The sequence below is a fragment of the Lemur catta genome, chromosome 3 (genome assembly GCF_020740605.2).
Source record: "Lemur catta isolate mLemCat1 chromosome 3, mLemCat1.pri, whole genome shotgun sequence".
In the NCBI taxonomy this organism is placed as follows: Eukaryota; Metazoa; Chordata; class Mammalia; order Primates; family Lemuridae; genus Lemur; species Lemur catta.
This window is the reverse complement of record NC_059130.1, coordinates 123,053,689-123,077,153: the sequence shown is the minus strand read 5'-3', so window position 1 is coordinate 123,077,153 and position 23,465 is coordinate 123,053,689. Positions and strand designations below refer to the sequence as shown.

The 23,465-nt window shown below is 58.7% G+C and overlaps 1 protein-coding gene across 4 annotated transcripts in view; it reads left to right on the top strand.

Annotated features, from left to right (window-relative positions):
- Window positions 1-23,465, top strand: part of KCNAB2 (potassium voltage-gated channel subfamily A regulatory beta subunit 2) — an 83,731-nt gene that overhangs the window by 55,527 nt on the left and 4,739 nt on the right. For all 4 annotated transcript variants that reach the window (XM_045546299.1, XM_045546298.1, XM_045546301.1 and 1 more), the window contains 10 exons: window positions 3,623-3,666; window positions 4,539-4,576; window positions 11,622-11,701; window positions 14,235-14,279; window positions 15,588-15,632; window positions 16,435-16,478; window positions 17,389-17,475; window positions 21,144-21,229; window positions 22,964-23,084; window positions 23,161-23,255. In XM_045546299.1, the coding sequence (XP_045402255.1) occupies window positions 3,623-3,666; window positions 4,539-4,576; window positions 11,622-11,701; window positions 14,235-14,279; window positions 15,588-15,632; window positions 16,435-16,478; window positions 17,389-17,475; window positions 21,144-21,229; window positions 22,964-23,084; window positions 23,161-23,255 (685 nt within the window). The remainder of the gene's footprint in view (window positions 1-3,622; window positions 3,667-4,538; window positions 4,577-11,621; window positions 11,702-14,234; window positions 14,280-15,587; window positions 15,633-16,434; window positions 16,479-17,388; window positions 17,476-21,143; window positions 21,230-22,963; window positions 23,085-23,160; window positions 23,256-23,465) is intronic.

Genomic DNA, 23,465 nt, shown 5'->3' with positions numbered 1-23,465 from the left:
GCTCCAGGCACAGCTGCCAATGACATGATCTGCAGGTGCCATGTTCTTGCCAGAGGGCCGGGGAGGTGCTCAGTGCAGGGTAGGGGGAGGCCAAGCCTGATAGGCGAAGGAGGAGCCAGCATTTAGTCCCAGGGGTCTGCCCCCAGGGCCTGGGCTTCTCACCCCCAAATTATACTCCAGCATCGTCCCAAAACAACACTGCTGGGACCCTGCCACTACCAGCTCCAGGTGGAAGATAAAGACATGGAAGCCCAGGTCCGTCCTTAGGGAGCCTGCAGTCTGGGAGCGAGACGGGCACTGGGCGGCACATCATAGCAGATGGGCAGCAAGATGCTACCAGCACACATCTGTCTCCCTCAGTCCGCAGACCAGCTATCGAAGGGGATGGTGCTTCCTTTCACCCGATCAAATTTTGTCCCCAGCCCAGAGGGCTGAAATGAAAGGCCCTGACTCCTCTTTTTAGAAGGGCCCGTAATTTCCTGGAGCCTCCCAGGTCTGGCTTCACAAAGTCTGAAGTGCATTGTTTAGGGGTGTGACGTGCTCAGTGGCTGCGTGATGGGCATTAGCGCTTTCTTCTGGCAAAGGTTGTGTCTGTGTCCTCATTAGCCATTTTTCCAGACCGTGAGAGAGACACGAGGCAAATTAATGAAACCAACAGTATTTGGGTTTGGAGATTTGGACCAACGATTTTATCATTATGTCAAGTTTTAATTAGGGGGCAGACATCTGTAGGAAATGATTTCGTGTCTGGAAAGTCTTGAGCAGCCACGTGTCGGCAGCCCCCGCCCGACCGGCTGGAACGTGCAGTGTGTCCCACCCCGCTGAGCAGCGTCTTTGCAGAGCTTTCTGCCTGGAGGTGCCCTGTCCCTTTTCATTCCTTCTCCCAAGGCCTGGCAGCGGATGGCAGATCCAATACCATCATTTTAACAGGGAAACAAGTTGAGCAGGGTAATTGCAGCATTGTGTGGTGTCCTAGTTTCGTTAAATCATTCCTGTGGGTGGTGGGTGGAAAGACAGCTGAAAAGCCAGACGCCCTGGGTCCCCACCCTGGCACAGGGTGGAACTCGGAGCCCGTTCAGGGAAGCAGGTCCATTTCATGCCAGTCAAACCAGGAACAGATAAGAATCAGAGAGTAGGAGCCACTTGGGCCAACCCTCCGCAGACTGGCGGGAAAAGGTGTCTTTGCTCTTTAGCCCTGGACTTGGGTGGACGCAGCCCCTGGTTGGGCATCCTCACCTGTCTGCTGCTCAACTGCTCCGTCCCGCTGAATGTGCAGCACGTTGCGGCATTTGGTTCTGCACTGATAAAAGGGTCATTTTCAGGATAAGCCTAAAACCTGGCCTTTGACAGAGCCTGGTCAGGATGTTGTTCCCACGGGCCCTCGTGGAAGTGGTTTGCAGAGGTGGGGGCCCCGCCTCCCTTCTGGGCACCCGGATTTATCTAGACCAGGCACCCGGTGGGGTCTGGGGTCTGCAAATGCCCAGACATTGCAAAGTCCTGAGGGTACTCATGTCTCTGCACATTCCCAGGGAAGGGGCCTTGGTCAGTTCTCCAAGGGATCGATGACCCCAACGCTGCTGGGAGCCACTGATCGGAACCTTTGGTCCTTTTGCTGCGTTACTGGGGCCCTCCTAAGCAACTGTGTAATTTCTCACCAGTCTCTTCCTAGCGAGCCTGGGAAAACTGCCTGAACTACTGGACAGACCCGGCTTATGCAGCGTCTATAAGTAACACTGTTGGCTCTTTTTTCCAGCTCCGGGTTGCAGCACGTGAGCAATACTGAGGGTACTGTTAGATTATCTCACTGCTTTATAAGGGGAGGAAGAAAAACAAAAGGAAACTTCCATTCCCTTTTGACACAGTAGTAGTTAAAGCCTGTTGGTTTGTCCACTGTTGTTTTTGTATAAGGAAGCGTCCACCCTGCCACGTCCCGTACTGTGTCTCCCTTGGCTGTCCTGCCCCTTTAACAAGACACGTGTGAGTCCATGTCCTGTGACCTATGCCCTGGGAACACGCATCGTTTGGTTTAGTCCTCACGGCAGCCCCCGTGAGAAAGGCAGCACTGTGAGCCCATTCTGCAGATGAGAACACAGAGGTGTCAGGCAGTGACACAAAATGCCAGGGTCATCTGGCCAGCAACGCTGAACCAGGATTTGAGCTCTGGCTCAGAGTCTCTGCCCATAGCCATGGCCTGAGCCTCCCCTTCCTGAAAGAGGAGCCAGCTGCTCATGTGTCCCCCTTAGGGGATCCTGCCAGCCCACAGGAGCAGGAGGCTGGAGCCTGGACCGCTTCTAATGGGAAATTTTGAAGTAAACCTAGGTCATTTAAAACTATCTTCAGTTTGGTGACACATCCAACTGTTTTCAAACTGCTTACAAGTACTGTATTCACTCGTGATACAGGTGAGGGCCAGGGGTCTGGTAACCAGGAAACTGAGGCTGTGGGGGGGTCACAGTGGGCCCAGGTCGGGGGAGTGGTCAGTCAGGCTCCAGCCCCACGACGCCCTCCTGGGGCCAGGCTCGGACAGGAAAGGGAGTAAACTGAGGACGCGGCGTCAGCTGCGGTAGGAGTGTGGCGGCCCCGGGAGATGCCAGGGCCCTTGGGCAAGAGCTGGGCTCCTCCCTCTGGCATCTCTCGTGCTTTCCAACGCCCACGGGACCCCGCAAGGGAAGTGGAGTCCGACCCCCGGTGGGTCAGGGCCTGGCTGTGGCCGTGAGACCCACCCGCCCGCTGTCAACTGCACCCTCTGGGCAGATCACGCCCTAGGTCCCCCCTGAGCAGGATGGGGTGAGGTGCCACCTCTGTGAGGCACATGAGCTGGGAGCCAGCTACCTGGGTGGGACCCCAGCCCCTCCGTCACATGGGACTCACAGTATGGCGACACGCGCAGTGCCTGTGCACAGAGGTGCCTGCGAACTGCCGGGCCTGCTGCTGCCCCCGACAGGTGGGCATGCCAGTCCCCGACCACCTCCTGAGGATACTGTGATGGCCTGAGGCCCCTTGCTGTGGACTCTGGGGAGCAGCCACGGGGCAGGCGCCTCTGGCCCTGTGACGGAGCCCCGGGCAGCCTGTCATGAGCGTGTCTGCCGGGCTCTGGGGCTGCCGTCGGCCTGGCTGTGGTTACAAAAAAGGCTGGTGGGCCTTGCTGGGAGCCGGGGCCCCCACAGCCAAGCCGGAGGGGCGGATCCACAGGCCGTGTGGTCCCAGTGAAGTGGGAATGTCCTCTCCCTGCCCTCAGACAGAGGGAGTGCACAGACAGAACCACAGACGGGGGCTCTGGAGAAGAGGGGAGAGGAGACTCCTTAGCAAGGGGACACCCCGTGGACCGTACCACAGGGCTGAGATCAGCCACATTTCGGCCCGTGAAACAGGATAGCATCCCACGCGTTCTTATCTGTCCTTGTTGGTCACCAGCAGGGCCCCTGCCAGCAGCCGGGCCCTGCCCTGGGTGGGCCGGGGACCGTTGGCACTGCCCCCCACGGGCTGGGGAGCATCAGCCTCTCTCCAAAGGTCCCGGTGCCTTTCGGAGCCTCAGGACACATACGGACGGGGTGGGAGCGGGAGGGGGCTGGCTGGTGGGGCCTGCCCTGGTGCCGAGAACTCACACACGTTTGTTTTTCAGGAACCTGGGCAAGTCCGGCCTGCGAGTCTCCTGCCTGGGGCTCGGTGAGTGTGGGGGTGCCCTCGGGGCAGCACCTGCAGAGGAATCAGGGGCTGCAGGAGGGCCGGGCACGGGCTGAAGTGGGCCCACCAGGGAGGTGGGGGCCTTTCCCTCGGCAGCCCCCAGGAGGTAGCTGCACCCAGAGCCTAGGATTTGGGAGACTTGGTTGCCAGGGCAACAAAGAGGCAGGCGAAAGGGGCCTAGGAGCAAGAGGGGACACAGGTATAGCCTTGGCAGAGCAGGTGGGGGGAAGAGTGGGGCCCTAGGAACAAGCCCCTGCCCCAACCCAAAATCAGAGAAGCTCCCGGCCCGGGTGTGCCAGGGAGACGTCCTTCCCGCCAAGGCCGGGCTCAATTCCACGAGAGAGTCGCTCAGGAAGGGCCATCGGGTTCTGTGCTCTTTCCTCTCTCTCCACTTGCGAGCGCTCCTCCCAGAACGTGCTGTTCTCCACCTCCGTGCCGCACACGGTGTGCCCGCCCTGCCTGCCACCCTGCCCGCCTGTCTTCGTCCCCACAGGAGCACGGGGACGGGGCTGTCAGACCTTGCGTGTTTTCAGGGACCCATCCCCCGTGCTGTCCCCTGCAGGGTGTCCCTGCAGTAGGAGCCACATCAGCACGAGTCACGACGAGCCTCCGGGGCCTGCAGCTGGCTGCCTGCTCTAGAGCCTTTTATCCCTTCACTCTGGTGGCCCCAAGAGAGCAAGTCTTGCCCTGAAGGCCAAGTGCCCACACACACCGAGGACACGCTCACCGCAGAGCAGCATAGCGTGGCCACCTGTGGCTGCCCCCTGGGCCCTGCAGCCCGAGGTCTGGCACCCACTGGGGGACATCTGGCCCCTCGCAGGCTCCCTGACCTGAACTTGTGTGTCTCCTTCCAGGAACCTGGGTGACCTTTGGAGGCCAGATCACCGATGAGGTAAGATGGGGCTCCCTTGCCACCCCAGCCCCCCGGGAGGGCTCACTTCTACTGCTGCCTAGAAGTGAGCGTGTGCCCCCGGGAGCCACCGTGGCAGCCCCTCCTGTGTTGTGAGGGGCCCTGCCCCTGTGGGACACCAGAAAGCTGAGTGGCAGTGGCCACAGATGCCGAGTTGGGTGCACCCACCTAGGAGCTGGGTGCCTTGGGGTCTCAGCAAGTCCCTAAAGGTCCCTGGAGCTCAGATTACTCACACGTGGTGGCACCAACCCCACTGCTAAGCAGACGGCAGGGCACACGTTCTCCACGTCACAGAGCCGGATGCAGACCTAAGCTGCCCCGCGGAGTCCACCCACGCGAGTCTGAAGCCTCAGCACGTACGTGTCGGGGTCACTAGAAAGCAGCTTCTGCAGTGTTCCTGCAAGCTGGAGAATCTGTAGAGTTACACTTCACTGAGCTCCTAACTACATTTCCCGCAACTGTCATGAGTCGTGTCCGTCGCAGTCGAATGTATTTGCCGGGGCTTCTGTCGGTCGGGGTACGGGGTGAACGCCGAGGGAATGCCTCTGGGTCTCGGAAGGCAGGGGATGGTGTGTTCCCGGCCTGGTGTGCGCCTCCGGACAGCCAGGCCGTGCCTTGGAAATGAGAGCAGTGGCGTTTGTGCAGAGAGCTCCGGGCATCTGCACAAGAAGCGGTTTCCGCGTTCGCCCTACTTACTGTGCGAAAGGTCGCATTTAAAAATTAATAAGTGAGTTGACTCGAGACCTCATTAGCTGTGATTGCTTCGTTCGTTTTCCAAGGAAAAGCTTTGCTCCTATCAAAATGTAAAAGCATTCAGTTTGTGTTTGGGGTCATTTTTATTTTTAAGATAGTCGGTGGTCATAGAACCATCTGCCCTTGCTTTGGGGTTGCTGGGTGTGGCTATCTCAGGAGAAAGTCAGGAGATTTTAAGGTGAAGGGAATGGTTCAGTCGGACCCGTGGGGCCCACGTGGTTCTCTCCAAGGCTGCCTGATTCAGCCTTGTTTTCCTCGCAGTGTGATTACTAAAGCAGCGGGTGGAAGAATTCCGTAGAGGAGTGTGACTTCATTTCCAAATAGCGTTAGCCACATGGCATGTGACGTCCATATGGGAAAGACACAGAGACGGGCAGAACCATCCAACTAGGTGACTCTCTCACCAACAGCTCAGTCACACGCTAAGATCCAGTGGCAGCCCCAGCTGGCCCTGGCTCTCGGCATCTCCGTGAGGAACATAGTGACATGCATGAGGACGCTGGAGGTCATTTCTAGATGACACCCAGCTGGAAGGACACAGGACACAATAGATGAAGAGTCAGGGTTCTGGAAGGTTGTGGCAGGTGAAAAACGGCTGAGTGAAGGGGCAAGAATGTTTGCATTAAATCCTACAGTTAGTGTCAAAAACAAATCAATACGTCAGGTGTGACGGGCCCACAAGCCCGGATGAAGAACACCGAGGGTTTTATTCCTTAGTGGCTGCCTGCTCCGTCTGAGCCTGTAAGGGAGCAAGAACCACCCTGGGCTGCTTGTTTTCTTTTTTATTTTTTAATTGTTGATTAACTATATGAAACAGAAAATTGACCATTTTGACCATTTTGAAGTGTGCAGTTCAGTGGCATTAAGTACATTTGCGTTGCTCTACAGCATCACCGCTATCTATTTCCAAAATTTGTCATCACCCCAAACAGAAGCTCTATACCCTTAAGCAATAACTCCCCAGCCCTTCTGATCTACTTCCTGTCTATGAATTCGCAGCCTGCTTTTGCAAGGGAAGTTTTATTGGCGCACAGTCGCGCCCACTCATCTGCTTCTTGTCTGTGGCTGCCCTCACCCTGCGAGGGCAGAGCCGAGTGACTGCAGCGGAGACTGCGGCCTGTGAAGCCTAAGTACTTGCTCCAGGCCCTTTATAGGAAAGGTCTGACGTCCCCATTCTGTGGGGTCGTGGCAGCAGTCTGCCAGGATCTGCAGGGCTGTCATGCAGACAGAAGCTCAGCCTTGATCTGTGCCACACCAGGGACAAAACGAAGCCTGCCCAGGGGTGGGATGAACTTCCCGGTGGGGCAGGAGTGGCAACCAGCCTCACGTGGCACAGCGCAGAGTCCCCAGTTTATAGGACCCCATGACGTTCTCCGCTGATGCTCACAGGAAGTCGAGCAGGGAGGCAGACAGTGTTAGTAAACCTACGATCACGCGGCCACATGCAGGAGCTATGGCGGTCAGGGTCAGGTTTCCAGCCGTCCCTGACCTGACACTGCAGCTCAGGTAGAAAACTCACTGTCAGAAGCATGTGTTCAAGACAGGCTGGGCAATAAAAATTTAATAGGAGTAGTGGCTGAGAACCTTATGTTTATCATCTCATTTAATCTTCTGTCAACCCGGGAGGCAGGTGGTATTGCCACTTCAGGGAAGCTGAGCCTCCAGGGTGCAAGCAGGTGCCAGAGGTCACGTGTGGGTGGTAAAGGGGGGTCCCCCCTGGGGCTCTTTGCCCCAAAGCGTGTGGCCAGCTCTCAGCCCTGGGGTAGCCGTCCTGGAGTGGGCATGGAGTCCTTGTCCCTGGGGTGGGGGTGACAGGGAGGTGGCCTGTATGTCACCTAAGGTTCCTTCTGACTTTAGTTTCTGATACGCTGACACTGGAAAGAACCCAAAAGTGACGAGGTAAAGGCTCCGTGAATGAACTAGGATGCCCCACGGCCACAGGTCTTCAGAGTTCGCAGGTAGAGAACACACAGCACACATGTCTAGGCACATAGAGTTGCAGTTTCTAGGGAAATAGCATGCATGCACACGGAAAACTTGGAGGAGGAATTACTCTAAAATCTTAGCCATTAGAAATATTATTAAGAAAGCACAGCCCTAAAAGTCCATGATTCCCTCATTCTCTTTCTTGTTTCCAGCCATCCAAGGTGCTCTCCTGGGTGTAACTGGAATTGTACTTACGTCTTGCCTTGTGCTCGGGGACAGGCGAGGTTGTGACTGACATCCTATGTGTCACGGTGCTGATCCTGCGGCTTGGCGAGCCTTCAGGGGTCTGTGGTGGCCGCAGGTTTCTGCGGATGACCCGGCTTCCCTCCTGTGCGAGGGAGCCCGGTGTGTTCAGGGGCTGTTGGGACCTTTGTCCGTAGTCTGTTGAGCAGTGAGGAGGGGGAGCAGCTGAGCCAGAGGCCACCAGAGCCAGCTGGAAGGTGTCTCCACCGGACTCGTGCTTGCTGAGCACCTGCCAAGTGCCCGCTTTCTCCCCTTTCTAGCAAGGGGGACAGCCCGTGAGGAAGCAGGTACATCACCATCTCCGATGGTTAAACGTGCCGTGGACAGTGCGTGAGCTTCCTGTGGCCGCTGCAACAAATGGCCACCAACAGAGTGGCTTCAAGCACAGGGTGTGGTCGCCCGCAGTTCTTGGGGCCAGAAGCCAAAATCAGAATCCCTGAGCCTAAATCAGGGTGTCGGCGGGGTGCGCTCCCACTGGGGTCTCTGGGGCAGAATCCTTCCTGCCTCTGCCTCTTCTGGGGGCTGCTGGCGTTCCGTGGCCTGTGGACGCCTCACTCCCGTCTCCGGCCCCGTGGTCACATTCCCTTCTCCTCTGTCTGTATCGAATCTCTGCCTGCCTCTCCTAGGGTCACCCGTGCTGGCATTGAGGGCCCACTTAGGCAATCCAGGGCAATCTCCCCATCTCAAGATGCTTAATTTAATTCCACCTGCAAAGTCCCTTTTCCTAGCTAAGGTGACATTCACAGGTTCCAGGGACCTGACACATTTGGGGGGGCATTATTTAGTTGACCACAGAGAACAGGACAATAGGGCAGACAGAAGGGGCTGGGGTGTGTGCTCCTGTCGCTACAGGGCAGCCAGGAGGTGGGTGAGCGAGTGAGCCACGTGGTGCTGCAGGAGAGGAGCATTCCAGGGGGCCAAGGGACAGCAAAGGTGGAGCCCTAATGCTGAGTGTTGGGGGAACAAAGGGGTTCAGGAGATAGGGTCATGGGTCAGGGTACAGCTCTGGCAGGGACTTTGGCTTTGATCAGCTGTGGGATGGAAACCACAGGAGGGTTTTAGCAGAGAGGTAATTCGACCTGCCTTAAGGACTTCAAAGGCTCGTCTGGCTGCTGCGCCAGGAATAGCCAGTTGAGTGGGGCTTGTCAAAGTGTAATGTGTGCACGAGTCCCCTGGGGATCTGCTTAAAATGCAGACCCTGGTGTGGCAGGTCCGGGTGGAGCCGGCAGCCTTCATTTCTGGTGCTGACGCGCTGGTGATGGACCGGGCTCTGCCTGGCGAGGGCTCGGGCAAGGGCAGGAGCAGAGAGGGTGAGGAGACAACTGCAAGAAGCCAGCTGGGAGCGGCTGGGGGCTCGGAGCAGGGTGGGCGCAGTGGAGGTGGGTGAGCAGTCACAGCCGGAGTCTGTCTGCAAGACGAGCTGACAGTGGTGGCTGAAGTCTCACGCTAGAGTGAGAGCAAGGTGAGTCAAGCAGGCCCCCCAGGGCCTTGACCTGAGCACAGGGTGGGCAGGACCTTGAGGAAGCAGCCACCACAGGCTGCCCTCCCCGCACACCCTCTGCCTGCAGCAGCCCCTCCCCACCCACTCTCCCCTGCCTGCCCAGAAAACTCCTAAACACCCTTCAAAACCCAGCCCTGGAAATTCCCACACATGCTACCACACACAGACAGACCTTGAGGACATTATGTTCAGTGAAATAAGCCAATCACATTGTCATATGACTCCACATATATGAGGTCCCTAGAGCAGTCAAATTCATAGAGACAAAAAAGTAGAATGGTGAGTGCCAGGGTTGGGGAGGGAGTGGGGAGTTAGCGTTTCCTAGGGACAGAGTTTCTGTTTTGGAAGATGAAGAAGTTCCAGAGGTGAATGGTGGTGAGGGCTACACAGCAATGTAAATAAATGTGCTTTCTTGTTACATATATTTTACTATAACTTTAAAAATTTTTAATAAATACAGTAAATTTATTTAACTTAAAAAAAGAAATTGAAGGAGATCTCCATAAGCTGGCATGGATCAGTTTCCAGAATGAATTATAAGCAAAAAAAAATTGAAGTGCAAAAGAATATCTGTAGCGTGCTACCGTTCATGTAGGAAAGGTGGGAATATGAGAAAATACGTGTCTGAAATACAAAAACTAAAACAAAAAAACAAGCCCTGAGTCGCTCCCCTCACATGCCTGCAGGAGGGTACATGTGGGTCCCCTGTCTGGACCACTGTGCCCTCCTGGGCCTCACTCAGGGCCGGCTGGTGGGACGCGTCCAGGGCCCTGACTCAGGACGGACAAGGATGAGGCAGGGAACAAGCCGTGTATGTTGGAGCTTTGCCCGGGAAGAAGGTGCCGGGGTATGGGTGGGAGCGTCCGGGAGCAGGCTCAGGGGCTCACGGCAGCCCCCAGCCCCCGTGTGTTTGGGACCACGCCCTCGAGCTCCAGCCGGGAGACAGCACTCAGCCCTGCGGTGGATCCGGAAGGGCCTTGGCTCCCCCTGGGCTTCCTGGCTCCGACCACAGCCACTGACCAATCGGGGCTTAGCCCCGGCTGCGGCTGCAGCATCCGGAATGCTTGGGGATTAATGCTGACTAGGCTGGGAGATTCTCCCACCCCCCAGAACACCCTGGATTTCGGGCTTCTCTTAAAAAATCGGGGGATCTGGTAGCACCGGGGCCCCCTTCCTGCAGGCACAGACTGGGCGCCCACCACAGAGGTCCCCACAGGACACTGTCCTCACTCTCCACACCTGCCTGGGCTCTGGGCGCCCCAGCTCAGTACCAGGGAAGGTAGGCGAGGCCACCCCGGCTGCCTGTGTCCTGCGGTTCTGGAGGGTCAGACGGAGTTTTCACTCTGCCCTGGGCTTGCCAGGGAGGGAGGCCTGGTGCTCTGAGCTGAGCTTGCAGCACTGTGACACTCAGGGACAGCAGCATTTGGGGATGCCTTCTTCTCCTGCCTCTTGGCGGGAGCTGTCATCCTTGCAGGTGGGCACCCCCGGCTCCTGGGTCCTCAGCCTCGTGACCAATAGCTCCTTCTTGGTTCCTGGAACGCAGCACGCCCGGCAGCATCCCGGGGACAAGTCTGGCCCGTGGGCAGTGGTTACAGCCGCCACCACGGTGCCTCGCGCAGGGCTGGGGCCCTGGGCACTGGAGAGAGGCCGGCAAGGCCGGAACAGCCCTCCACCCCACCACATGTGAGCTGCTCCGTCTACGCGGCACGGCAGTTTCTCCAACGACAGAAATAACCCTGCGGGCTCGGCACAGTCGCTGGAAGGACCCAGCAAGGAACAGCCAAGCGCACCGCTGTGGCTTTGGTCACTCTGCCGGGGTCTGTCCAGCCCCTACAGGGGCCGTGCCGGTTTCCTCGGGCTGCCGTAACTAAATGCCACAACTTGTGTGGCTTAAAACAGCAGAAATTTACTCTCTCACAGTGCTGGAGGCCACAGGTCTGAAGTGAGGTCGTCAGCGGAGCCCCGAGCCCCGCAGAGGCTGAGGGAGAAGGTCTCGTGCCTCTCCCTGGTGGCCGCTGGCAGTCCTTGCCTCTCAGACACATCATTCCAGCCTCTGCCACCCTTGTCACATGGACTTCTCTGTGTCTGTGTCTTCTCTTCTTATGAGGGTATCGGTCATGTCCTTATAGGGATTTAGGGTCACACCCTAATGCGGTATGACCTCATCTTAGCTAATTCCATTCGCAGAGGTCCTGGTTCCAAATAAGATCACATTCTGAGGTTCGGGGTGGACATGAGTTTTGGGGGGACACTAACCCAGGACAGGGGCTAAGTCCTGTGAGGACCCCAACTGATGGGGTCCCTGCCCTGGAGAAGTTCACAGTCTGTGGGCTGTTTCTTCATTCGTTTTGCCTTGTTCTTCTGGACGGCTCTGTTACCGAGAGCGCCTCCCTCCCGTCCTGCAGCAGGAGCGGGCACAGCAGAGCCGGGGAGGAGCCTGTCAGGCCCCAGGTTGGGGGGCCCGGCACGAGGGGGCCTCCCAGGCTGAGAGGGGGAGCCCCTGGGCCCCCCATTGGCAGGACAGCACTGGCGCTCTCGTTTCAGATGGCCGAGCAGCTGATGACCTTGGCCTACGACAATGGCATCAACCTCTTCGATACCGCAGAAGTCTACGCAGCCGGCAAGTACGTGTCTTTTCTCGTGGGAAAAAGGGGTGCAGAACCCCCGGGAAGGCAGCGCTCCTGATGCCCCCCACTCGCATTCCCGAGAGGGCTCCCAAATGCACTTTCCCTTCCGCCTTCTTTTTAGAACTGGGAACGGCTTTGGGAGGTGTTGTTTGCCTGGGGCTAGAGTCCCAGAACAGGTGGATGTTGGTCACTTGCTAAACTCCCCGTGTGCCTGAGCTCTGGAGTGACCAGAGTCTCCCTGGTGCCACAGATGCTGTAGTGGGCAAGATGTGATGACGCTGTTGTCCTGGGTCCCCTTCACATGCTGGTGACCTGCAGCCAGCCCTCTGCGCCTGCCGGCGTCCCGTCTTCTGGTGCAGTTAGGGCCGCAGGGTGCAGGCCCCGCCCGAGCACCGCAGGAAGCGCCTCACATCTTGGCGCTGAACTTTCCTTCTCAATTATGTAGAAGCTCAGCCCTCCTCAGCCAGGGCTGTTGGCTTCAATTTTAAAGACGGGCTGTAATCAAATCATCCACTCTCCTGCATCGGGTTTCCAAAAGTCAGCTTTTGTTTGTGAAGTCATTTGTTGTCTCTCTCTCCGTCCTCCTTCTGGCCCCCTCCTGCCTGGGGCGAGCCAAGTTCCTGCCAGCTGGGCTGGCTGCAGGGCCAGCACCTGCTGCGGGGGGCTCTGGGCTCTTACCTGCAGCCCACAGTAGGCCAGAGTGCCACGCATCAGGGCCCTAGCTGGGCCTTTGCTCAAGTCCCGACCCAGAGCGTGGGGAGCAGCCAGCCCAGGGGGCCTCTGCTGGGACGCCCCAAGCCCTCCAGCCTGCTGCAGCAGCCCCTCTGCCTCTCCTGATGCCACCGCCCCTCCCACTGCCTCCGCACCGGCAGCAGCTTGCCACCCGAGTGAATGCTTTCTGCAAAGGCAGATGAGCCAAGCTGAAGGGTCAGAGGTCAAAAAGCTCAGTACACATGCCGAGTGCAGGGGCACCACCCGCCCGGAGCCCCCAGCCTCTTCCCTGCCCCGCTTCAGCCTGGGTTTGGCTGCCCGCAAGCGTGTTGGGAGGCAGTTCCAGGCAGCACCGTGGACAGGGCCCAGCACACTGTGCGTCACAGCAGCCGCTCTGCGCGGTGTTGCTGTCTCTGAGTCCCGCTTAACGGGACAGCAGAGCTGGCGTGCAGGGCAAGCACACTGGCTCCTGGCCTCTCGGAAGCCAAGGCCTCGGGGGGCAGCTTCCCCTGAGGTGGCTGTTGCTGCGGGAGCCCCTGCCCTCTGCTCCTCCACCGGCCCCGGCAGCCCCCATCCCGTCCTGCCCAGAGCGGAGCCCGCCTGCACACCCCCATTGATGCCTCGCCCCGCAGCCACTTCCCGGGAAGCTGGGCACTGCCTACGGGACAGCAGGGAGAAGCTGCTCTGGGCACGGGGCCAGGGCTGCCCCCTCAGTGACCAGGGTGTCCGGGGCATATCCTGTCCAGACTTCTCCCGCTGGCAGTAGTTCACACACTTCCCAGAGAGCTGCAAGATTTCTGTGTCCCCCTGGACAGGTGCAAGTCTCACCAAATTCACCGCCAGAACCACAAGCAACAGGCTTCGGTTAACCCACTGTCTGCGGTCCGTGTAGCCCCAGGGCCACTGCTGGCTCTTCCCTCTTCCTCTTCTCCTGGTCCTTTGTCCGACAGCTCAGGGACCAGGGAATGAAAGGAAGAGGCCTAGGGCTGAGTGGGTTTTCTGTGCATCTTGACCATAAACGAGGAACACTCAGAATGTGTGCCGAACAGCTTGCAAATCAGGGCCCATTATTTCTGAGAGGATGACTCAGGCGCTTTTATAATTGGAATGTAGCACAGGGTATGGATCATTCTCCGTCTGTTGTTTTCGCTCAGAAACATTTTGCTACAAGCAGAAAGTTTTTAAAAGTTTAATTCAGCACTGCAGTGCCAAGCGAGGCTGGAACGGCCCACCCGTGCCCCCGGCTAGCCGCGTTTGGTGCAGGACCCGGAGTGATGCCAAGCAGAGCAGCGTAGCATCTGTCTCTGCTGTTCAAAAGCAGGAAGCAAGAGGGACACATGCACACACACACATGTATGCACACATGAGAACACGCACACACATGTATGCATGCACACATATGCTCTGCTGGAAACAGGGTGGTCTGTTTATGGTCTGAAAACTGAGGATGTGCCTGACGAATGATTTGCCTTTTAAAAAAGACAGTTGTCTGGAAATTTCACCCACCTGACATTGCCAGGCATTTTCCCCGGTGAGTTTTCAGCTGCCCAGGGAGGCGGGATGCTGGCCGTGCCACGCAGGACGACAGCCGCTTCCTTCTCTCTGTGCGAGCCCACGGCCACCCCTGGCCCCTCGGCCGCCCCGGGCCTCGCCCCGTCTGGAAGGAGCTGCCGAGCGAGCAAGGGCAAGCGTGAACAGCCTGGCTCCCTGGCCCCGGCGGCATTTTCAGAGAGCGGACCAGGAGGCCGACTGTCACGTGGGACTGGGTTTGGCTTTTCTGTTCTGCTGTGACGAAACTCCGTGTCTCTCTCCCGTGCAGGGCCGAAGTGGTTCTAGGGAACGTCATCAAGAAGAAGGGCTGGAGGTAACTGCTCTGCTCCCTCTGCGTCTGTCCCCACGTCATGGGGGAAGTTTGAGGCTGTTCTTTCCTGCTGACCAGCAGAGGCCCCGGGTTTGGCCTCGGCAGCCCCGTGTGCAGTCTTGCTACGGCCCGCAAGTTCCAAGCTTGTTCTTGCCAGGAAGCGGACAGGAAAATTCCGTTCCCCCAGAGCAGGAGGCTACTGCTTGAGACAGCCAGGGGGAAGCTGGCTGTGTTGCCCGCCCCCACCCCACCTCTGCCCCTCCCACCCTTGTCCAAGCCCATCCCCAGGGGTTCAGAGGGCCAGGGCCCCGCTGCAGAGTCCCAGGCCGAAAAGAGCTGGCAGTGAGAACTCCCTGAATGCCCTGGGCACGGCAGGGGTGCTGCTGCAGAGGCCGGGGAGTGAGGTCCTTCTGCCCCAGGACTGGAGCATTTAGGGCCAGAGGAGCCAGGGTGCCTGAGAGCAGAGTGGCTTGGAGAGCCCACCCTCTGCCTTGTCCACAGGACCTTAGCAAGTATCTCTGCTCCTCCGGAGCTCACTGTCCCTGTCTGTAAGGGAACAAGTGTCAGACCTCCTGGGAGGGCTGTCCTGAGGGTCAGGGGCCCCAAGTCTATAAATGACCTGTCCAGTTCAGGGCCAGACTCACTATCGTCACCCAGGAAGTGGCAGCTCTGCGGCACAGACCCCAGCTGCATGTGTCCCTTGGGGTTGGCCCTGAGAGGTGGTGGAGCCCAAGGGTGGCAGATTTGGGGTCGCCCCCTTCCTCTCCCAGGCAGCAGTCCCCACCCTCCTTGGGGCTGCTGGGCTCACCACCTGTCCCCTACATCCGCCGCACAGATCCTCTGAGACACCCGTCCCCTCCCACAGGGGCGGCCCCGACTTGGCACCCTGCCCCTTTGCATCCCTGGCCCCTGCCGGGTCCCACCAAAGCCCTGTCTGACCTCCAGCCCACGCCTGAGCCCCTCGGGCTCGGCCCTTGCCGCTCCCTCCACCCTGGCCAAAGCCACGAGGCCCTCCTGGCCCCTAAGCCCGGGCCCTCACAAATCCTGGGCCAGGTCTGTCCCCTCTCTGCCCCCGAGGCCCCACCTCCATGACTGCTCCCTCAGTCACATCACTGGGCTGCCTCCCGGTTCGCTGGGGAGCCCCATGCCCCTGGCTTGGCATGGGGTGCACCTCAGACAGCAGAGAAGAGCACCGGGCGCCTGGGTGGGAAGGCTTTTAGGACCCCTGCATGAGAGGTGAGGACATTGGGGATGAGGGAGGACCGTGGAGGGCCGGGCCCAGTAACACCCTCCTTCTCTTCTGTTCCGCAGACGGTCCAGCCTCGTCATCACCACCAAGATCTTCTGGGGAGGAAAGTAGGTGCAGCGACAGGCCATGCATCCGGCCCGGCTCCAGCAGCCCCGTGTGCTTTGGGAACCCTGACTGAGGAGGCTCCTGGGAGTCGGGGGGCGGGGGGACAGTTGCCCTTGAGAAGGGAGGGTGCGCCGGGGTCCGTCCTGGACAGGCCCGGAGGACAGGACCCGGCCCAGTGCCATCTCTGTCCCCCGTCCCGAGTGCGCTGCTCTGAGCCCTCCTTCCACCCCAGGCAGTGCTGGTGCCCTCCCTGTTAAGGGACGCCAAATCCAGACAAGAAGCTTGGCTGAGTTTGCCTTTTACTCAAACCTCGTTTAATTTTTATTTTTACTTACGTGGGTTTTCTTCCCTGATTGCAAAGGTAGCATCATAAAATGTCTGGAAAACACAGCAAATGTGTGAACTGTCCAAGCCGCTCCAAATTCTCAGGGCCACCGGTCACCCCTGCAGGTGTCCAGGTGGCTTCCGTGCTCTCTCCAGGAGAGAGCCCACAAATTTGGGCTCATAGGAATTATAAATAAAATGCATTATTAATTTTTTTTTAATTTTTAAAAGTCCAAACCAAGCAGAAGGGTAAAGTTGAAAACCAAAAGCCCCCATCCCCCACCCCCGGGGAGCGGCACCCAGGTGCGTCCAGGCTCCGTCCGGCCCGGGGGGCTCAGCCCTGTGGCTCCGTCGCTTTCCCCGAAAGTGGACCCAGACGGCACATGCGTTTGCTGACCTACTTAGCTCCCCTAATGCTGCGTCATAAACATTTTCCCCAAAACCACTTGCAATATCGCCGCGCTGTCACCTGTCTTTCAGAGCGGAGACCGAGAGGGGCCTTTCCAGGAAGCACATAATAGAAGGTGAGGATGGGCTCTGTGCCACCCGCCCCCCCAAGTAGCACAGCAGAGGGCTCAGCCCTGGGCCACCAGCGGCTGCTCTAACCCTCCCCTTCCACCCCCGGCAGGCCTGCTGTTGGGCGGGGACCTTGCAATGAGGGTGGCACTGTGGCTGGACACAGACAGGCCTGGGTGTCAATCCAGCCCCGGCCCCACCCTGGTTGCCTGGTCTCTATAAGGTGCACCCCTTCCCCAAGCCTCGGCTGCGTCCACAAGCTCAGAGCACCTGTCCTGCTGGGTTGCTGGGAATCCAGAAGAGGCCGCACACACAGCCCGGGCACCGCACCCAGGGGACCCCAGAGGGGGCAGCTGGGGCGTCCGGCTTTTCTTGTATTTTATCATCTTCATGTCTTTCCTATTCACGTGTATTGTCTTCAAAATAACATCAGTCTATTGAAAATCAGTTAGGGGACCTTGGTGCTGGACACCCCCTACCTCCCCAGTCCAACATTTCACCCTGTCAGCTGTTTGTCCTGAGCTGTCCTAAGGACTAGTTGGCAGTTTGTGCATTTTAGACACTATTGGCCTGTCACAGGGCAGACGACAGGTACAGCCCTCCCTCCATGTGTGATAACATACCCCTCCTGCTCGCAACACGGACCGCCAGGAGGCCACAGGGTGGCCCCAAGGAGGGTGTTCTTCCTGGGGGGTCCCCTTCACTCAGCCACAGGACACCTGGCCTGTGGTTCCCGCATACGTCCTCCTGACGGGACGGACCCCACACTCACAAGGGCCACCAGCCAGCCTGGAGCTCCCAGTACCAAGGATCTCTTCTCTCCCATCTCTTGTCCCCCAAGCCGGGCACAGGGAGGGCCCAGAAATGTTTATGGAGATGTGTTGGCAGCGGTGACAGCCCCTCCCTGTCCTTCCGCAGGTCTGAAGGCTTCCCTGGAGCGGCTGCAGTTGGAGTATGTGGACGTGGTCTTTGCCAACCGCCCAGACCCCAACACACCCATGGAAGGTAGGTGGTCTGCGAAACCCTGGCTGGCGGGGCCTGGGCAGGTTCGAAGGACAGAGCCAGGTTGATGAAGGGTCTGAACCTGAGGCTCCAGTGGCCACCGGCATGGCCCCCTGGGCACCCACATGGGTGATCACAGGAGGCCAGGCCCTGGGGGACACAAGGGGTCAGGCCTTCCCCGAGCTGGGGGAGCTTGGCCTCTGCGTGCCATCCCCCACCCCACCTCGCTCCAGGCCCGCGCCTGACCCGCCAGCCCGCGCTGCCTGCTGTCCCCTCCCGGCTGTGTGTGATGACCCTGCCACTGCCGCGGTCTCTCCAGTCACGTCCACTGAGAGGTTTTAGGGGTCTTTGTTGCTCTAGGGGATAAATTACTACGTAGAGGAGAAACACGTTCAGTGCTTCCGAGGGCGGTTTTGGTTTCTTTGGTGTTTTTATTGTTTGGACTCCTGCGATCTCAGCTCCCCTCCCGCTACGGCATTGCTCACTCGTGCTTCGCTGCTCCAGGGACTTGGAAAATTAAGTTGTGTTCAAGTTATTTTTTTCTTCATTTGTTTTTATATATACTACACACACGTGTGTGTATATATATTTTTCTAACAAAACAAATATTCCCTGCAAAGTGGCTCTCGCCTCCTTCCCGTGCCTTGTCACCACACCTCTCAGTGTCCCACAGCTGTAAACTCTGGTCTCTTTAAATCTTTCTTTTGTCACCAGGGGACCCATTTAGTTCCTCCAAGTCAAGGACATTCATCATAGAAGGTACACAGCACCCCTAGCCCAGCTACTGACTTCTGCGTCCCAGCTGCATTTTATGAGACAGTGGTTTTAACTCACAGGACTCTTTCACCCCGTGACAAACTTCTCCATAAAATGCACAGGGCGGGGAGCTCCCTGTGAGAACATCCTGCAAGGGAAGGGAAACCAAGTGGTGCGGAGCCCCTCGTCCCTCACGTGATCCATGCTGTCATTTCGTCCCTTTCCTTGTGTGCATGGTCCCCACCCCTGGGCTTGCATTGCTGTGACCCGTGGTGGCCGGCCGGCGTCGGCCGGGGCCGCCTTTTGGTTGGAGGATGCTGTGATCCCGCCTGGAAACTTGACCCCTGAAGGTGCCGTGGGAAGGGTTGGGAGAGCAGGTTTCTATAGGAGCACACCTGTCAGGGACTCTAGAACATTCGGCCCCCAGCAAGTCTTGGCTCTTCCTCCCAGCCAAGCACGGCCACTATTCACAGCACCTGGGTCACTTCCCCCACTGTGTGGCCAGACCTCTCCATTGAAATGAAGTCATTTTCCTCCTAAAGAAACAACTGCAGGAGGTGGCAGGATTCCGAGACTGGAGGCAGCCTCTGGCCGTGCGTGGTCTCTCTGCCCTCCCCTTGGCTAAGGGCCCCAGGACCCCACCACAAGGGCCAGCATGGTCTCCCTGGGACAGGGCTATTGGAAGGGCTCCTGCCTGCCAGCTGGTGCTGCCACCCAACCCCTCCCATGTATTATTTGTGACAGGAGATGCCATGAGTTTTGGCAGCAGCTGGAAGGATTCAGTCCTCCTGCTTCTGTTCAACAGCATTAAATACTGAGGTGAAGGATAGTTGTCCCTAACTGTCCCTGTGTCTGGGGCCACCAACATCAAGCCTGGGCAGAGGTGCAGTGCACCCCTGTATGGGGCCCTACATCCAGCCTGCCTCTGCCCAGGACCCTGTGCCTGGGCAGCCCCCCTGCAGACAGCCAGAGGCTCAAGCAGACCCCTGCCCCGCCAGCCGCGGCGCCCATCACTGCATGGAAGGGGCACACAGGGCACCACAGTTTCCCGGGCTGGGATCTTCGTGACCGAGAGAGCGGTGGGGTGGGGGGAGGGCGAGGGAGTGGGTGGCCTTGGGGGCCTCTGCTTCCCCCTCTCTGGCATGTGGACCTAGCCTTGGCTGAGAAGAATCGGGCAGGTATGCTGCATGGCCGCAGGTGCCCCAAGAGTGTTTCTAAAAAAGCTGAACGAGGACGACCGGGTCAGGAGCCTGGCCAGGGATTAGGATGGTGTCAGGGATTCCCCTGGGACCCTCTAGGTTCTCCTCGGGCCTTCCCAGCCAGGCACTGGCCTCCTTCTCGAGGTATATCAGTGTTGGCAGTTGGAGCAAGTGGCCCAGGGAGGTGTCCCCAGAGAGGTTCAGGCTCCCTCCCAGGTCTCCACCCACGCACGGGACAGGGAGGATTCCCGGGAGCCCCAGAGGCCAGGGCTGAGTGCAGGCGTGGAAGCCAAGGTGGCCTTTCCAGCGTTCTGGGTGAGCCTGCTCAGGCCACCACCCAGAAGCCCCAGCTGCCCTGAGCTCCAGCCCTCGGGATGCCCTGGTCCCACTCAGGCTGGACCTCAGCCAACGGGGCACTCAGGGACCTGGGAAGGGTGGGAAGTGACACCCCAAAACAGGTGGACGGGAAGCTAGCACTGCCACTCAGCGCGGGGAAGCGGCCTGTGGCCTTGCTGCCATTCTGCAGTGGAAATTTCACAACAAACCCAGCCTTCTCCGTCTTCCTTCCCAGCCCTCCCGCCCCCAGCCATCTTCAGGGACCTCAGCTTCCCCGGCTCAGTGGCAAAAGAGGGGCAGGGCGCTCAGGGAGAGATGGGGATTTTCAAGGGTCAATGTTACTGCTCTGTTTTTAGAAACACTTGTTCCTCCACTTCCAACGCTGCCTTGGCAGTTGAACTTGCAAGCACTGTATCGGACCATGAGAAATCTGGTGGAACCGTCCCCCACCCCACAAAGCTAAGAGCCATTTGAAACTTGAAAATCTGAGGCCAAGTTCTGTTTTTAAAACCCAACATTCCCATGAGGCTCAAACAGAGGAGGGAGGGGCTATAGCTGGCAGATTTTTATGTCTCCAAGACTTTGTTGAATACTGGAAGAATCTGTCATATAATTGGGTAAGGGTCCCTTTTCTGTTATTTAAAAGATGTCGTGGAGTGTCGGTGATTCAGTTCTTGGGGCATGGTGAGTCTCAGCTGTCCAGGGTCCAGGCTGTTCCTCACAGCTGTCTGCCCTTAGAGGAAGAGCACCCAGACCCATCACCCTGGGACCATCCCGTGCCAGGGGAGGGGGACTGGTTTGAGGACCCGGGCCATGGTCCACACAAGGCTGCCCGTGCCTACACCGGCCCTCCTGGGCACGAGAGGAGCGTAGCCCGCAGCCCACCCTCGCCACCGGGTTCCCACCCTCCGGTGAGGGTTTGGAACAGCCCGAAGCAGGAGACCTGAAATAGGCAAAACACGTTTCCTTCCTGTTGCCTTTGCCAATTTGACTGCAGCCTTAATCCATTCATCTGGTCCTTCCTGAGTGATCAGGGTCCCCGATTCTTCCCCCCCATTCCAGAGTCAGGGCACAGTCTTTGATCTCACCTTGCGGTCATCACAGTCCACCCATAACCCATTTTTCAAGGATTCTGCAAGACCCGTAACTAGTTGGGGAGAGAGTTTTCCAGACCACCTTCTTGGATTGCAGCTCGCTTTTCTCCTTCATCCCAGAAAACCCCTCCCACGCCAAGTTCCGAGCCAGGAAGTACACTGCTTGCAAGACGTCTCGCAGCCTCCTCTCCCTGCTCCCGGCGTCCCGCCTGTATTTGCAGCAAGTCCCCAGGCTGGGCCCCGTGCCTCGGACGCCCCCCACCTGCAGTTTCTTTTCTCATGACAGAGACCGTACGAGCCATGACGCACGTCATCAACCAGGGGATGGCCATGTACTGGGGCACGTCGCGCTGGAGCTCCATGGAGATCATGGTATGGGCCGCTGTGTGCACCTGCGCCAGTGTGGGCTGCTCGCCCCGGCCACGTGAGACCCCAAGGCCCGGCAGAGTCTGAGCCTTCGGTCCCGATTGCACAGATAACGGGGTCCTGAGCAGGGACCGTGTGCTGCAGTGCGGCGGTTGTGTCTGTAGGCCTCGCAGACACGGGTCCTGGCATGAATCCCGGCACCACGTGGTCCTGGATAGAAGGCTTAACCTCTCTGAGCCTCAGTTTCCCCGCCTGTAGAACAAGCCTGCCCACACGATCCCTCATGGGGCTGCTCTGAGGGTTCTCTGAGAGAACCGGTGTGAAGCTCTTAGCAGAGGTCCTGGAGCTCGGGAAGCGATGACACCGTTACCCTCTCGTGCTGGGCGCACGGTGTTCCAGGTGCTGTTAGCTCCAAGGACTTCATGGGGACTGACTCCCATTTAATCCTCTCAATGCCTTATGAGGTAGTGCTGCTGTCATCCTGTTTTCCAGATGTGGACACTGACGCACAGAGAGGTTAAGTAACATGGCCAAGGTCACACAGCTCAGGCCAAGGTTGACACCCAGGCCATGTGGCTCAGAGCCTGGGCTGCCTCAGAATGTGACCCAGCTATGAGGACCTTGGGCTTCCAACTCATAATCCGTGGTGTTTCCCCCTTGCCCACATTTTCAGGAAAGTGTCACACTAACTGCCATTTCCCTCCACAGGAACCCCCAGGGGCTGTGGGTGGAGGATGTGTCTTGATATCTGGGGTCTCCAGGGAGGGGGCAGCGTGGAGGGCACCTCTGTTCTCAGGGGTGTGGAGGGGAGCGGGCTGGAGAGGGAGGGCACAGGCAGGGGCTGCATCCTCCTGAGGCTGCCCACCACCCGGCCTGTGGCCCGCGGCCAGCCTGCCCCTTCCCGCCCCCCGGAACTCCTGGCCTCCCACATCGCTGGGAGGAGTGTCCCCTCTAGTGAGTCCCAGAGTTGTGCTTCATGAAAGACATTCAGCAGGATTTTCATTTCAAATTAAACACGTTTGTAGAAGCCCCCGCTGTTCATCAGCCTTTGGCGTGTGAGGTATTAATGAGCATTTATTTCACATTTTTCTGAAGCTGCCTGGAGCCAGCACTGAGCTGGAGGAGGTGTCAGTATTGTTATCCCCATTTTGCAGATGAGAAAGCTGAGTCCCAAACGGGAAGGGAAGGGCCTCCTGGACAGCAAGCAGGGCTTTGCCATGGTCTGGCTGAGGCCATCAGTGGGGGTGGGGGAGGATCTGCACAATCATGGCCTCGAGCTCCCCATCCCAGAAATGGGCTGATGCCGGGTGCTCTCTCCTCCTGCCCTGCCATCCTCCTGGGCCAGGGCCGCAGGGTGGTAGAAGTAGCAATCATGGTAGAAGTAGCAACGGTACAGCCAGCAGGCCCAGGGGCCACCAGGCACTGTCATCAGGGCTGTAAATACCCTTGGCTAATTTGGGGAAACTGAGGCCCAGGGGTGAGCTCCTTGACCAAGGCCACTCAGCCAGTCGGTGCCAGACCCCAGCCTCATGGCTGCCCTGCACTTCCCCAGACCCTCAGCCGCGGGGTCCCACCATGCACCCCCTGTTCCCAGCTCACCTGGGCCTTGCTGGCTCCCAGGAAAGCTGGGGCGGGGGGAGTAGGAGGGTCCCAGGGGTGCCTTTGTGTCCTGTCACGTGCTGCCCCGCAGCTCCCCAGGGCCACTGACCCGCGGGGCCTTCTGGGCCCTTTCCCCTGCAGGAGGCCTACTCCGTGGCCCGGCAGTTCAACCTGATCCCGCCCATCTGCGAGCAGGCCGAGTACCACATGTTCCAGCGCGAGAAGGTGGAAGTGCAGCTGCCCGAGCTGTTCCACAAGATAGGTGGGTGCCGCCGCCCGCCCCGCCCCGCACCCACCCCCGCGGCCCAGGCCTTGACGTTGCCCGGTGTTCCCTCTAGGCGTGGGCGCCATGACCTGGTCCCCTCTGGCCTGCGGCATCGTTTCCGGGAAGTATGACAGCGGCATCCCACCCTACTCGAGAGCCTCCTTGAAGGTGAAGGAGTGGCCAGGGAGCGGGAGGGGACGGGCAGAGGACAGGCATTTGCGGGGGCAGGGGGACCTTCGGGCCGAATGTCTTGGTGCTGGGCAGGGGCTTCCCTGGGCTCCAGCTGCTCCCACCGCCTCTGTCTGCGGGTTCCGTGGCATGAGAACATGGAGCCCCTTCTGCCCTGACCCCACACCTGGAGGGGCCGCCCACCTCATG